At 39.3% G+C, this 15,573-nt stretch overlaps 1 protein-coding gene across 3 annotated transcripts in view; it reads right to left on the minus strand.

Annotated features, from left to right (window-relative positions):
• Positions 1 to 15,573, minus strand: part of rabgap1 (RAB GTPase activating protein 1) — a 78,720-nt gene that overhangs the window by 38,885 nt on the left and 24,262 nt on the right. For all 3 annotated transcript variants that reach the window (XM_028600831.1, XM_028600830.1, XM_028600829.1), the window contains 7 exons: positions 14,028 to 14,138; positions 12,813 to 12,879; positions 12,619 to 12,721; positions 11,961 to 12,130; positions 11,580 to 11,748; positions 9,351 to 9,444; positions 7,344 to 7,494 (listed from right to left, as the gene is read on the minus strand). In XM_028600831.1, coding sequence (XP_028456632.1) covers positions 7,344 to 7,494; positions 9,351 to 9,444; positions 11,580 to 11,748; positions 11,961 to 12,130; positions 12,619 to 12,721; positions 12,813 to 12,879; positions 14,028 to 14,138 — 865 coding nt within the window. The remainder of the gene's footprint in view (positions 1 to 7,343; positions 7,495 to 9,350; positions 9,445 to 11,579; positions 11,749 to 11,960; positions 12,131 to 12,618; positions 12,722 to 12,812; positions 12,880 to 14,027; positions 14,139 to 15,573) is intronic.

Genomic DNA, 15,573 nt, shown 5'->3' on the forward strand with positions numbered 1-15,573 from the left:
ATGTCTTCAACATCTCCTGCAGCTGCAGAAAGCACTGATTGAAGCTCTTATGTGTCTATAGTCCACAGAGTCACAGCTTACAATGAAAAGACATTATTGTGTAATGCGCTGCGTTAATGAATTGAGGGAAGGAGACATTAAGCATAATATCTCCTTTTTATTCTGTCCTTCTGCTTCTCTCTCCTGTTTCTTCTTTTTTCCTTGTGTTTCTTGGCTCTCCTTTACCCCTCTTTTCACCACTCCTCCATGTCCGCTTGCTCTTGTCACAGTTTCTGTCTGGTCCTTCGCAGTAAAATCACAGCAGACTGGCGTTAGCTGAGAGAATGAAGGCGGTGCACGGAGTGACTGATATTTAAAACATGCGCACACACATGCAAACACACCTCAGCTGTTATTTCTATCCAGAGGAGCAGCAACTGTGTCTGGACTGGAAATGAGGTAGGCAGGCATACCGATGCTGGGAGAACCCCCCGTGTTCATTTATCCTCCTTTGCTGTCTCTCTCTTTCTTGCTCCCTCTGCCTCTCGCTCTACAGAAACAGTGACACTGAGGCCCCTCCCCTTCCCTGTGGCTCCAACCAATGATTAACTGCAAGGGCACGAGGCTTGCCTCTTTCCCCAACCCTCTCACCCCTCCCTGTTTTTTTCTATGCCAGTGGTTCTCATAATTGCCCTAAAATTCAAACATACTGTTTCACACTGTTAAAATTAGTAACATTCAGTGTTAACCCAGCTCTTTTGACTGTTAACATCTCAGTAGCCTCTCACCTCACTCCCAAAAGATAGGACATTTTTGAGTTGTAAGAATGGACATTGTCTTTCTGCAGTGCAGAAAAGGTATTGTATTTGTTTGCAGGGAAACAAATGCATGCCTGGGTGCAGTTTACGGGAAATATTTCTATTTTTAATCTGATTGTAAACCAAGGACATACAGGACAGGAAAGCGGCTTTCCCTACAGTTTTGTGCATCTTCGCATGTGGACTACTATACACAAAGTATGTGCTTATTGCTGCACAGAGAAATCAGATCTCACTGTATCAGTGTGGGTTTATAATCTGCTTCTGTATTTATAAAGCACAGACAGTGACATTATTTAACAGATAGTCTTTAGTTTCTTGTGATATAATTCATCCAGTCTAATGTGTTAAAACTTTCTCTAATTGTTTATTAAGGAAGCCATAACTGCATCTTTACGGACTCTCTGATTTGTTCATGCTGGTACTCCATACACCGTAAACTGAATAAAACAAATATATTTGTAACCTACTAATAATAAACAGCAGCAACATAAAAGCTTAAGAGACTGAGAGACAGATTTAAATACATGAAAGCACAGTGAAAATAATTTAATTTGCACCCAGCCTGCGTGTAATTTGTAGCTGATTCACCAACGCATCAAGTAATTATGCAATTAGTAACTGGCTCTGGCTTCTAGGTGCAAACTGCAAGTAAAGAAGAGACTCAAAGGTGCACTTCAATGGAGGGAGTTCAGAAAGTTCAGATAAAAAATAAAAGTCTAGTGAATAAAATTAACATTTTCTAAGGCCACGTTGTCTAACGGAGAAATTAATTGCTTTAAATTATATGTATAGAACTGTTTTATCATTAATAATAATGTAAAAATGTACATCTTACTAGCCCTGTAATATGCCCTGAATACGTTGAAATAACATCACATTCTAATAAAAGCACATGCTCACACAGTACTTGTCTTTACAAGTAAACCTTGTTTAACAATGGAACTTATGTAATGTATCATTACACAATGGCCTACGTGTTTTTTTTCTTTGCAACTCTATATGCAACTCTATGCATGTGTCTCTAAAAGAGCAAGACAGAGAGACTATAACTGTATAGACACTTACAAATCTACAGTATTAAGTGGTAACTACTTAACTACTTACTTTTGCATGCATCAGCAGATGCTGTGCCTCCACTTAGCATGAGAGTTGCTTTGACACAGTCAGCTACACCCAGGTAGCATGACCTCACCAGTCATCTTTTAATCTCCCTCCAGGCAACAGCAACAGCCAGATTTGTTTTGCAGGGCTCTAAAGGACTCAGTTGAACACTTAGTATTTCATTTTCTCAAACATGTTAGCTATAGCAAGTCCCAGTCAGTCCTTCTGTAAAGAGCCACTGAATCTGTGCTAGAACAATTACCAAGTCAGTTATTTTTAGATCATATGATGTGCTGATTGCATTTAATTACTCACAATCCTGGACAATTAGAAACATCAGTGGTTAGTAATCACTGTCAGATTTAGTGCTGCTAGATCCTCATACTAATGGCTTTCTGAAGACTGCAGTGTCTCGTGCAGGGCAATTTGGTGTAGCGTGATGGAGACCAAAACATACCCACACAGCCACACACACACACCAGCCTGCACCTTTCTCCCCCACAATCCAGACACACTCCCATGCTTTCACGCACCTGCTCTGCCCACCACACGAGGAGCTAAAAATAGATGACCGTACGACAAAAACTGTTGAAAAAGAAGAGGAATAAGAGAAAAGGAAGAGACTCAAAAGTAACACAGAGCTCATCATAGGTGAGTGGAGGAAGAGGTGAAAGAAAAATGCATACAATATTGCAATAACAACTCAGGGAGCTATGAGAACGAGGAAGAAGGAAGAGCGTGATGTACTCTTAGCTGGTTGCCAGGCTGAGCATAACTTCGTCCTGTTAGCTGTCTAACTTGCTTCCTCATTGCCTGTCAACAAACTTGGCAACAACACAATGGTCCTAAACTTCTGTAAAGCATGTATGGTTTGAAGGAAAAGAAAAAAGCTGAGTATGTTAATTATGTGTTATGTTAAGATAATGTTTGCTCTTTATTGCTGTGGTTATTGTTGGGGTAGAATACAATGAACGCTTTCATCTGTAGAATTCAGCCAATGTTCTGTGTTGTTACTTAAATAACAAAATTAATAAATCATCGAAAATGTGATATATTATCTGTTTGACAAGCTAAGCACTATTTAAATAATCTGTTTGACAAGCTAAGCACTATTTAAATAATCAGATAGTTAACTTGCAAGTGCCATACTGGCTGACTTCCATCGGATTATTATTAACACCCACCATCCACCACCACCCAGCTGGTGGCTCATAATCCTGATAATTCGGTTCTGTTTTTATATAAATATAAAAATAAGCAGTCACTCCGTGCAAACTTTTTTATAAACATGATATAACAAAAACATAAAAAAGAACTGGCCAACTGATGTCCTATCTGAGGTTTTTATTAATCTGAGGAATGCCTAATAAGAATAGAAATAAATAGAGTTCCAGCAACTGGACAGAGAATACACAATCTTTTATATTAGAGAATTAATTATGTTCATCTCTGTGCTCTCTTCAGTGCACCTAGAGCTAGTACATAAATACCAACATCAGGCAAAGGTGGTGAGAGTTGTTAAATACTCACAGACAAAAACATTATTATAAAATTCCAGCCTGTTCACATTCAACTGCAAAAGAATATGGTTTGTGATAATGTGGGAAACTGGCTTCAAAGTAGAATACAAAAACATCTTAAAGTATTTTAGCTGAAGTCGGAACAGTAATGCACATAAACCTATGGGACAGAGACAGGAAGGCATACAGTCACATGGGGAAAAAAGAAAGAAGCAGACACGTCATGCTGACAAGACAATGGGAGAGAAGCAAAAAAGAAGCAAGCAGACAGTGTGACAAAACACAAATGAGCAGGCAGACAGAGAGAGGCAAGAAGAAACACAAGTTGACAGAAGCCCAAACAGGTCTAGGTAGAAGTTGGAGAGAGTCAGAGTCAGGCGTGCACAAATACATACGATTATAAAGACAGCTAGGCAGAGAGGCAGGCATACAGGTCATTATGTGGGTCAGACAGAGACAGACAGGCAGACAGATAGATATGAGCACTTGTTTTTGCTCTCCACAGGAGGCTGGCGCAGCAGGTCCGGGGACCGGGCCTGTGTTTATCTGATCACATTGTCTACACTACACATACCGTATGTGTGTACGCTCATTTACACACCTTAGAAGACTACACTTGCCCACTTTTGTAGGAAAAAGGTGGTTGAATATCATGCAGTAACAATATTACACATCACTATCAACCACACATGCACAAGCTAACTAGAACCTCAAAAATCACTATAAAGTTTAATCAACAGCTCTCTGACACTGTCCCACAGCTGTAGCTAATGAACTGGTCTATGTTACTTTAAATACTGTCAACAGTTTACTCTTCTTATAGAGTAATAGTTAATGTGCCCAGAGCCACACTGTGCATGACCACATATTTTAACACAATGTTTGCCAACTATTAGGCCTCATAACATTTGGGCCCCAAAAACATGATACCGATTATGAACTAAAGTAGGTTATCAGTCAATCATTACCCACTTAACTGCGTGATCTGATTGTGCTGTGTTCCTTTTACTGTAACAAGCTAACTCTAAAGCTCTCTCAAACTCTCAAAAATGACACGTTTGTTAAAATACACAAACATAAGACTCATTATTTCCCACCATCCCCCTCACCGATGGCCCATCCACAACAACTTGTCAATATAAAAACTACGATGCAAAAAAAAAGGTTTTGAACAGTGTTTTTACAGGATTATGTACACTATAATATCTATAGCTAAATATTATTTCAATTATTACAACCAAATTACAGTTAATAACATGAAAGAGTAATTTTCTTTGAAGGTTAAGCAACACTTGTACATAGATTATGCTGTTAAAATATGTTGACGGTTATGTTGTAATATGGTCACAATGTCACTGCCCCTCAGCACAATAACAAAGGCCATGGGTACACTTGTCTTAATCTTGACTTAATGTCTCAATGCAACTTTTATCATCCGATCATGCCAGGACACATTAACTGTCAAATCTGTACACTCCGAGATTAGATCTTGCTCACATTAGGTTCCCATCAGCCAGACCACATGCCGAGGTGGCCTGGCTCAGAGTTGAGTTGAGTTCGGATCTCAGTGCTCAAGTGCCATTTTGGATGCACCTATTGTGCATGAATAACGTTATATCCACTATCTGATCAGGCAGGTCGAATTGAAGTGTTAAGTGTGGACAAATGTGAGCTCTGATCTGGTGCATCTGATCATCAAGGTTGCATTAAAAATATATGTAATCACATCCAAAATCTTGCCTGCCATTATGTTAGGTTTTTCACATCTTTCGTAACCAATTATTCGTTTGCCAGACTTAGTAACTCTTTCCGTGACGGGTTTCTACTCACTATGACTTATGGAGCTAATGTAAAAGTTAGCATGGTTCTTTCGGTATTTAACAGCAGGGGACTCATATTGGGAAATTCGTTAGGGCTCCATCGGGAAAGAATAGGTCCATCAATGCCCGGCATTCAGATATGTGGAACATATCAAACCGAGTTAGGGTACAAAAGAGGGCACTAGCTAGGACATGCTGTGCATGCAGTACAATACAGCACAATGAGATACACACAAGCAAAGGCTGAATACAGAAAGCACACAAAACAAATTAGGAGCTGGATGAGTATGGTATGTACACATTTTGAAACAGGAGCTAACAAGGGAAAGAATGAATTAGTACATCAGCTTTAATTATTACCAGAAATAATACCCACATCAATATGAATTCAATTATTTCCTAATTAACAGATATACTCTTCAGAGAACCATTATGCAATACATTTCAATACTTTTTTTCTACACTTTAGAGCTATTTAATACCTTTTTGAGTCTTAGTTCTAGTTTTTTTGTTTGTTTTTTTAAATCCAGGCAACATTGTTGTGAAGAAAAAGATATAATCTTTCTCCCCTTTGACTGTTCTTGGCTACCTTTCCTCATCTTGTTCTAAGGAGACTAAATAAAACACGCAAATCGTCTGTCAGAGTCAGGTAAAGCTGCACGGGTTCCCCACACTTTTCTCTGTGGGTTCGTTGGCTGACGTACAAACCTGGAATGCTTTAGTGCTTCTGCAATTAACTCCTATCCAACTCTCTGCCCAATGGCTATTAATACAGTGGCATTGTGATTCATTGTTATTGTTGTTTGACTGAAAGTTGAAATTCCATTCATACCATTCATGTTAATGGCTAACATTGTGGCTCCTAAGTGATTTTGGTGTCAATTTTCTATTTGAGTTTATCCTCTTTTTTTTACTTTTACTATGTAAATTCTTTCATCATCACATGTTAGAGATGTAAGGCAAAATAAAGGAAAAGTGCAAATGCAGGGAGAGGAAAAGAGCAAAAGAGAAGGCAGGAGAGAAAGAGTGGAGGAAAGGGCAAGACCAACATCTTGTCACCACCTGGGTCCCAGCTTGCTGCCTGGGGATGTTGCCTTTACATAAGAACACTGGACTGAGCTGGAGCCGAGAAAAAAATTACATTGAATAACACACTGTTCTCAGCGCAAAGGGGAACTAACCATCTACAGCAGTGCCTTACACACATTGCTGCACAGACATACCTTCACATGCACACCATGATTCTCCAACAAACGCTAGCTGTCATTTCTGACCATACATAAAAACACAGGTCTGCAGAAAAGAGACACATAGACAATAACAAAGACAATCAGCTATGAAAAAGCTAATATTAAAAAAAATCCCCCTAAATGAAATCATCATAATTGAATAATAATAATAAACAAAGTATAATTTTAGACCAACTATTGAATGCAGTTAAATAAAGGCAATTTCTGGCCCAGGTCCAAGACCAAGTCACGTTGATCACGTTTCCGACTCATCTGACCATTTTCTTGACTTTTGCAGGCAGCTTAAAAAACACACTTAAAAAACACAGCCAACCTCATGAAATATGATACCTTACTATTAGAGGGTCATAAGCAGGTAGTTACATATATATTGTCTTACTTCGTCTACAACATTATTGAGTTTTTATAAGAAGTTAAGGATTATTAATTTTAACAGAACCATTAACACACTTTGCTTAAGAAAAGTGTATGAATAGATCACTTACATAACGCCAAAAGTAATCAGCTGTCATGACCTACAGGGCAGCAATGGATCACAAGTTTGAAACACATGAGAGATAAACTTGTGAAACAGGGCCATCAGCGACCACTGAAGTGTACTTTCAAAGAACTGTTGCCAAGGACAATAAAAGTAACACATGCTCTGGTCAGTACAAGACAAAAAACAATCAATGATGAAATCTGTTTGAATTGAATGTGTTTCAGTTTGAGAGATCAAAATACAGCCGAGTGTAAAAACAGACAGGACAAATTTGTTACAGGATAAAAGTATTTTTCAGTGATGGCTTCAACTTGGACAAAGGTTTAGAAATCATGTATCTTAACAAAGACAAAAGTTTTGTGTGGTCTTACCTTTGTAATAAGAGTGCGGTACTCTTCTACCTGGTGGTCATTGTTATGGCAGCCTGCCAGGAGCTGCCACACCTCCCCACGGAGAGCCTCAGGGATGCCACTCCGTACCAAAGCTGGCAGCTGCCTGGGACGCACTGATAAGTTCAAATGCCTGTGAGAAGAGAGGGGGAGTTAACCATCACAGTTTATCAAAGACATCCTAATTTAATGTCACAAGTTCCTGCACTGCAATTTTTCTGGGCACACCTGCCTACCATATCTACCCAAAACAATGTTTTCATTGGCTCTAAATCATTTCTAAAAGAACCATCATCATCTCTACAGATGGTCAGCTGGGCCAAGATCAAGATCATGGGCCAAGTATAAGGATTTACATGCATAGTGGTCTAAAAAGTTCCAGTCCTACCTCCCACAAGGGATACAATCAATCAAAGGCTCAAATGTCACTGTCTCAGAATGTTAAATATGTGCTATTTTTGTACAGAAAACGTAACAAATTTTCTCTGACATTTGCATAGTGGCTTTGCTTTATTTTACCCCTGCACTATTTTTTAGCAGGATAGGAAAACAATAGATAACAGCAGACAATAAGCCAATAGAAAATTATAGAAACAATACATAAAGGCCAGTTTTAATGCCTTCCTTCCTCATCTTCACATTTAAATGTTGAAGCTGTTGGCGGCACTGTATGCCTCATAGAATGAACTCAGGCATCTGCCCGACAACTAGTGAGTAACAAAAACAGAATTAGAGATATACAGAGAAGGAGAAGGTGAACATGGAGACACAGCTGACTATACCTAACAACTATCGCCTGACTGGGGCCGACAGAAAATCCCTAACTCCTTGAAGATTCTCTCACTTTTCCCTCCTTTCTTAATTTATCCTTCTCTATTGTCTGAGTTGGTTTGGTGTATTTGTCAGGTTATGTAATATGTGGCATTTTCTGTTGAGACTAAGAAAGGAAACAAAAGTATACTGTGTACGTGTGTGCATGCATGTGTGCGTGCATGTGACGTAAGTAATGCCAGGCCTGGCCCTTAGGGGCATAAGATTGTAAAGGGCTTTCTGTGATTTGCCTCTCTGTGCTCCCTGAGCGCTGCATCCCACAATGCCAGAGCACACACTCTCCAGTTCACACACAACATCACCAATCACTCGCACAAAGCAGAGTATTATGACAGGCTAGTCTTATGATTTCTTTCTTTTTAGGCATTATTTTTTATAAAAGAAGTGAGGCAAATACCACTGTGTCAACATTTGGCATTGTCAAAGGACATTATATACGTACAACCAAATATACTGTAGTAAGTAATGTTGAAGAAAAAAAGATTCAGTTATTACAATAAACATATAATACATATTTTATATATCATACATAATTTATATATACAGTATGTATTGTACAAATTCGACCAAATTATACTGTTCTATTAAAAAACATACATGAGAACAGACAGGGAGAAAGTGAGAGGCAAGCAATGCCTGAGTACATGCGCACGTGTGTGTGTGTGTGTGTGTGTGTGTGTGTGTGTGTGTGTGTGTGTGTGTGTGTGTGTGTGTGTGTGTGTGTGTGTGCGTGCACCGGAAGCGCTCGCAGACGGGGGTTGAGACCATAAACAAAGTGGGGGAATAGAGGGCTAACGTAAGGCTAACTCCTTATCAGCTATCACTATGCAGCATTTTCCTCGCCAATGTACGATCTTTAGCAAACAAAATAGGTTAACTTCGGCTGCGTGTCACCACTCCTAAATTAATTATGGACTGCAACATCATGATTTCCAAACACGGACGATGAGTGTGATGCCACGAAAGCGAGACACACAAGGGTAGATGAGGTTACCCACGCAGTTGACTAATCACTCACAGACCCTCCCCCCTCACACACATTAGGCCAACTCTGCCAGACTCGCTCCCTCCTCGTGTGTGTGTGCACGTGTGTGTGTGTGTATTTATTGCAACAGCAGTAGAACAGGAAGGACAGTTAACGAGGGAACAAAGCCTTACCATTTGGATAACAAGTCCCCCCAGGTCTCCAGGATCTTCTCTGCACACTCCTTGGAAACATCACCTGACCCGCTGAGTAAAGGCTCATCATTATCTGGACAAAGAAGGTACAAACACAAAGTAAGATTCCCTTATTGTCATTTTTCTTCTTCTTAGATTTGCCCTTTAAATGCCCCAAATTACACACAATTTACCAGAGCTAATGCATGTGAAATGAAAATGATTAAATAAATGTGAGGACTGAAAAGGTATTATATGCAGTATATTACTAAAAAACAAGGTATAGACTCATACACAAGTATCCATTTCAATCATCGCTTAGTTATGACCAACTAGAAATGTGTGGCAGTGTCTGTATCTTCAGAAACCCTGTATTTTCTCTTTTCATCTTATTTTGCTGTATTCGGGACATTTATGGGTGCCTTTGGGTCCTACGTTGAGTGTGTAACAGCCAGCCAATAACAGCAAGCAGGGTGTGCAGCCCTTTCTCATTCCCAATACCGTCGCTTGGTCACACCCTCTGGCATCCGATACCGACGCACAAGACACCCTTTAACACATTATGATACAAAGCAGCGGGATTTGACGATGAATGGGTTGTTACGTCGCTGTGTGCTTTTATGCGTTTCTCCTGCTCCTGAGCGCTCTCCTATGCTGTACACACACACACACACACACACACACACACACACACACACACACACACACACACACACACACACACACACACACACACACACACACACACACACACACACACACACACACACACACACACACACACACACACACACACACACACACACACACACACACACACACACACACACACACATAGGATGAAGCTCAAACAAAACCCAGGAATGCAGCACCTTCCCGCAGGGTTGTGCGGAGGTGTATGTTTATTTGTGCTTTAGAACAAATCCGGTGTAAAACAATCAGAAAAGAACATTTTATTCCTCTGATTGACTGCTTTCTTCACACCAACGGTGCTGCCTCTCATCCTTCACCCTCTAGCTCACTCGCCCACCTCTGCTCTCTCTCTCTGGCTCGTTGAGCCGGGGCCAACTTTGAGTATTGTGTTTACAAACACCAACCGACACCAATTATACCTTTAAGATGTTAATTGTTTCCTCATTCAAAGAGATTGGTGTTTTAAGTCAGTCACAAACCTTCTACTTATTGGTGTTACCAAGATGATGCCTATAGGTACATACTGCACTTAAAGACACTTTGTTTTAAAGTGCATAATGAAACGTTTATATCACAGGCTGTGACCATCTGGTTTGATGTTTTGTGATGTTGTATACTGTATGTTTTGTGGTCTTCTGCATCTGAGCTGTGGCCATGATTATATTGAACAACAGCTCTCTTAATAGATTATTTTTTTGGGGGGGGATAAACTACATGCCTACCTAGCTGTGGAATTTCATGATCTAAACAAATTGTTGGGTCTTTTATTTCAAAATGTTACTATCTCTATGTTCTGTGGTATCTAAACTGTAGACATGCAGTCCAAACAGTGAGATCAAACTGTACCAAAGGGCCAATATACCAAAGAGAGAGAGACAGACAGACAGACAGACAGACAGACAGACAGACAGACAGACAGACAGACAGACAGACAGACACACACACCTGGGAAAGTAGTCTGTGAGGATACAGTACAAACGGTTCTGTAACACAGCTTCTGATCTCCCATGGGATTTTGAGAAACACAAGTCTATATCTGGTACAGCTCCACAGGGTAGTGTTTGAATTCGTATCAGTCATCAAGTCAGGATATAAATGTAAATGTTAAATGCTAAACATCAGCATAACCTTGTTAAATGTCATGCTGCTGGGGAGTAATACTTTTATTATTGTGTTTTGGAGGTGCATGCTTCTGAATGTGCACAATGCTGATAAAGGGCACCACAATGTTTCAGCATTCCAGATTAAAAGAGTACATTTATATTATCTTGCCAGTTAAGTGTCTGCTTTGAGGCGGTTTATGAGTTCAAACCATTTTAATATGGTTCTGCTAGGCAGGCTTCTTCTGTGGTTCTATGTGGTCATGTTTACAAAGAATATTTTCATATGGCTTTGAAAAATAAATTATACCCTTTGCTATATCAGAAATTTGATTTTTAATAACATACTTGCTATCCTTCTGTATTGTGTGCCTTTAATAAAATAACAATCCCATAAGAGGTGACTAAGCGAAAAAGTAAGACAGCATCCAATCACCTTCCTCTTCATCATCCTCAGGTGGTGAAGGGACAGTGGTACCAGTCCCGGTAGGCAGGATGCCGGGACTAGCTGTGGTCTTCCGTTTCTCTCTCTCAGTCTCGCTTTCCAAACTCACCACCTCATAAAGTGTGTCAGAGGCAGGACTCTTACGCTCCTTACGCTCCATCTGAAGAGAGATGATTGATTGGTAAAAACATATATCACATTTCTTTTTTTTTTTCTTTAAATATTACTTAGCAATTACAAAATCACAGTTTATAAACAAACTGATTGTGTTGCATTATTGCAGGTCACAGCTGATATATGGTGCAATTCTCAGAGACCATCACTTGAATTGATTTAATCACGAATGGAAAATTGTGCAATGACTTGACATACCTGTCGTAGTTTAAGGTAGAAGGTCTCAGTGTAGTTACGCTTGCTGAAGGGCCAGAACAGCCTGTCATTCGGGGAGCAGACTCTGACCCTCGTCTCCAGCAGAAAACGGACTGGCTCCTCCACCTCTGTGATCACCAGGTCCACTGCTGTCGTCATGTACATGAATTTATCTGGAAAAACAAGAAAATGGCTAAAATGTTATTTCCCCGTATTTGAGTCCCCTCTACACACCATCTATAACAAATACATATTTAAACCAAACCCTATAACTGTTTGACTAATTGTTTGAAGGTAGATTGGTGGTGTGGGTACGGCAACATAAGGATAGAACAAAGTCAGTGCCTGAGTCAATTGGTTTTTCATTATACATTTTTCAGCTATATTTATCTGTCATCTGTTCAAATATTGTAGCTTCTGCATTGTATGCAACATAATTTTTTAATAGGGATGTCAATTATGCGAGTACAGTTTCCATGCTTATTTAGTATAGCAATAATCTAACAAGAAATTGCTCTTTCACAGCTTGATTTGTGCAACCAGCGGACAGTGATTTTCACACTTGGAAATGTGTTAAATATTAGTGTGAAAATGTGTGTGAATAAACAAACCAAGGAAATAACTGTTTTATGTGAATTTTTGACAGATTTTTGGCGGTTACCTTTGGGAGTTTCCTCATTCACAGGCTGGAACTGAGGCGTTTTGGGGTTCCAACTTCCTGTGATGATGTAAGACTTCCCGTCGGAACTCTTTCCCATTGACTCCTGAAGGGGCACAAGTATGAGGAAGTTAGCAAACACACTTAAACACAAAATGATACACACATACTGTACACACATAAAAACAGTCACCCACCAGATCTAGCAGGTGCATGTCGCTGTTCTTCACATTTTTCCCTGGGCTGAGCAGGAGGCCGAAACACCTGGAGAGGACATGAGCACACAACACACACACGCAAACAAACATGCCCAAACAGGCACGCACGCACGCGCACGCGCATGCACACGCACACACGCACACACAAAAGAGAGAGATAAAAGTGTAATGAATAGGATTATATAAGACAGAAGGGAGAGAAAAAAAGAAAGAACAGAGCGAGAGCAGGAACCAGACACAGAACAATAAATCTTCCTATATATATAACCATCACATGATACCGCAAATAGCTTCCTGGACTGAACCTCTAACACAGACCAGAACATGGGGAGTATTAAACACAGCCCTTCAATCCTTAATCATTAAACAATAACAAACCACCATGAAAATGGAAGTCTGCAAAAAGGTGATGGAATGTTTACATTTCAACTGATTTATCAAATCGTGGAAAATGAGGAGCTTAGGAGACAGAGTCACATCAATCACAGTCTTAAAACCGTGCCGGAACACTTAAAACCTGAACGTAACCCTAACCCGACACACGGATGTAAAGATGTTCACCGGTGTGTGTTTATCAATTATAGTTGAGTAAATGGAGGATTCTCAGTCCGTCTGACAGATGCAGGACAGATTCTTTTCCTTTTAGAAGAATTCCAAAGTGACAAAAAATAGTAAGTTATATCCTTCATTCACTTGGTTGTTTACATTAATCTAGATTATTTTTGTATGCTTTAATCATGTTTAGAGATATCTGTTGTCTTAGTTGAAGGAAAAAAAACTATTACATACAATCATATAGTACAATGTAGTGACATTTAATCTCTGCACTTAACCCATCCTAAACATTACATATGAGCAGTGGACAGCGACATACAGCGTCCGGGGAGCAACTTGGAGTTCAGTGTCTTGCTCAAGGACACTTCGACATGTCGCCGGCGGAGCCTGGGATCGGACCACCAATCTTGTGGTTGAGGGCCGACCCACTCTACCTTTGAGCCACAGCCAGTATTTCAGAATAAATCTTCTTTAAAGAAACAACTCGTGCAACTGAACACAAGGAGCTTATATGCCTTAAATTAGTCTCACTGACTTGATGTTATTACCTATCTGAATAACAAAAACAATCAACATTCAGTAGACCTATGGCACTGTATATTAAAGAGTGTGTGTGTGTGTGTGTGTGTGTGTTTTTACCTCTCAATAGCCAGTTCCTTATTGGATGTCTGCTGGACATAAATGACAATTTTCTTATCCATTCCTGCACGCAGCTTGAAGCTCTGCTTGTCCTTGTCTTTTGCTACAGCACTGAATATGCAAAAACAAGAATTATTACCCACATTTCAACAGCAGAAACATCATGAATAGAAAAAACAGAGATGAATGTGACAAAAGCATACTTAAATTTTTATAGCAGATACAGTACAGTGATATGTAATAAAAGTCACGAAGTAAGGTAGATTTCATATCATTAGAAAATAAGTCAATGACATTAAATATATTTTGGGGAATATTTGACCACGGGCTGACTAGATCGGTTGTTTATGTCTGAACCGGGAAGAAAAACAATAATCCAGCAGTTTCTACATTTGATACAAACTAACACATACTGTACAATCAAAGCAACAAGGGATTCTTTTACTAGACAATAGGGGTGGGAATCACCAGAGGCTTTAAACATATTGCAATATTCTGCGATATACTGCAATGTATTACCTTTTTTCCAACTTCAAATTTTTCCCAATTTTAAATGATATCCCCAAAGGAAAATGTTGTCAACATCGGTTTTATCTAAAAAGATACTTTTTTCTGTTCGTTCATCTCACTTCAATTTTAAATGTTGCAATATGGGATTGTCAAGCAGACAGACTGACCAACACATATATCATAAAAGATCGATACTTGGCGTCTCTGTATCGATACACTATTGCCACGAAAAATATCGCGATACTATGCTGTATCGATTTTTTCCCCCCACCCCTACTAGACAACTAGACCAATGAAATACATCAAATCTAATCAGTTTGAAAAAAAAAGAAAGACCATGGCTCATAATCAGAATAGACTCATTTTTCATAATAAAAGTGTAGGAAAACCTTAAGTCTAAAGATTCTTGAATTTAAGACAAATCCATTAAGCAATTTGAAATATATTGCAAATATGATTTCAGGCAATGCTGAGATCACAAAAACGTGTCTCTTTGTGAAAGGGACTTAATGTACTAGTTATAGCTTAGTCAATGATGCTATCAAACTGAGTCATGGTTATACACTGTAACTAGGTCCTCTGAATGCAGATAAAGTTAGCACCCTTTTAAAATAAAAAAAGTATTTAAATATTCTACTATATACAGTTCATATAGAGCATTCTCTCCATAGGGAAAGAATGGTTTCACACAAAAACAGTAATGTACTTGCATGTGAGTGTTGCATGTTTGCTTAGAAGTCAGCATACTAAAAATAATCAACAGAGAGCTAATGAGGAGGAAATATGTGCTGGCTAAAAATAACCAGAGGCATACTTTTAGTTTGTTTTGTTTTCCAAATAAGTATCTAGGGCTGTTTTTTAGCACAAGGAAGTGACTCAGTAGTATGGGAAAACAAAATAAAAAAGGTCAGGGAAGATGGGTTGAACAGAACAAACAGGAACTTTCTGTTGGGTTCTCTATCAATGCGTGAAAAAGAGTGTAATTTTAATCTGTAAGAGTGATCACAATATCACTTTACTGCGAGTCAGGAAGGAC

This window comes from Perca flavescens, chromosome 16, assembly GCF_004354835.1.
Source record: "Perca flavescens isolate YP-PL-M2 chromosome 16, PFLA_1.0, whole genome shotgun sequence".
Lineage (NCBI taxonomy): Eukaryota > Metazoa > Chordata > Actinopteri > Perciformes > Percidae > Perca > Perca flavescens.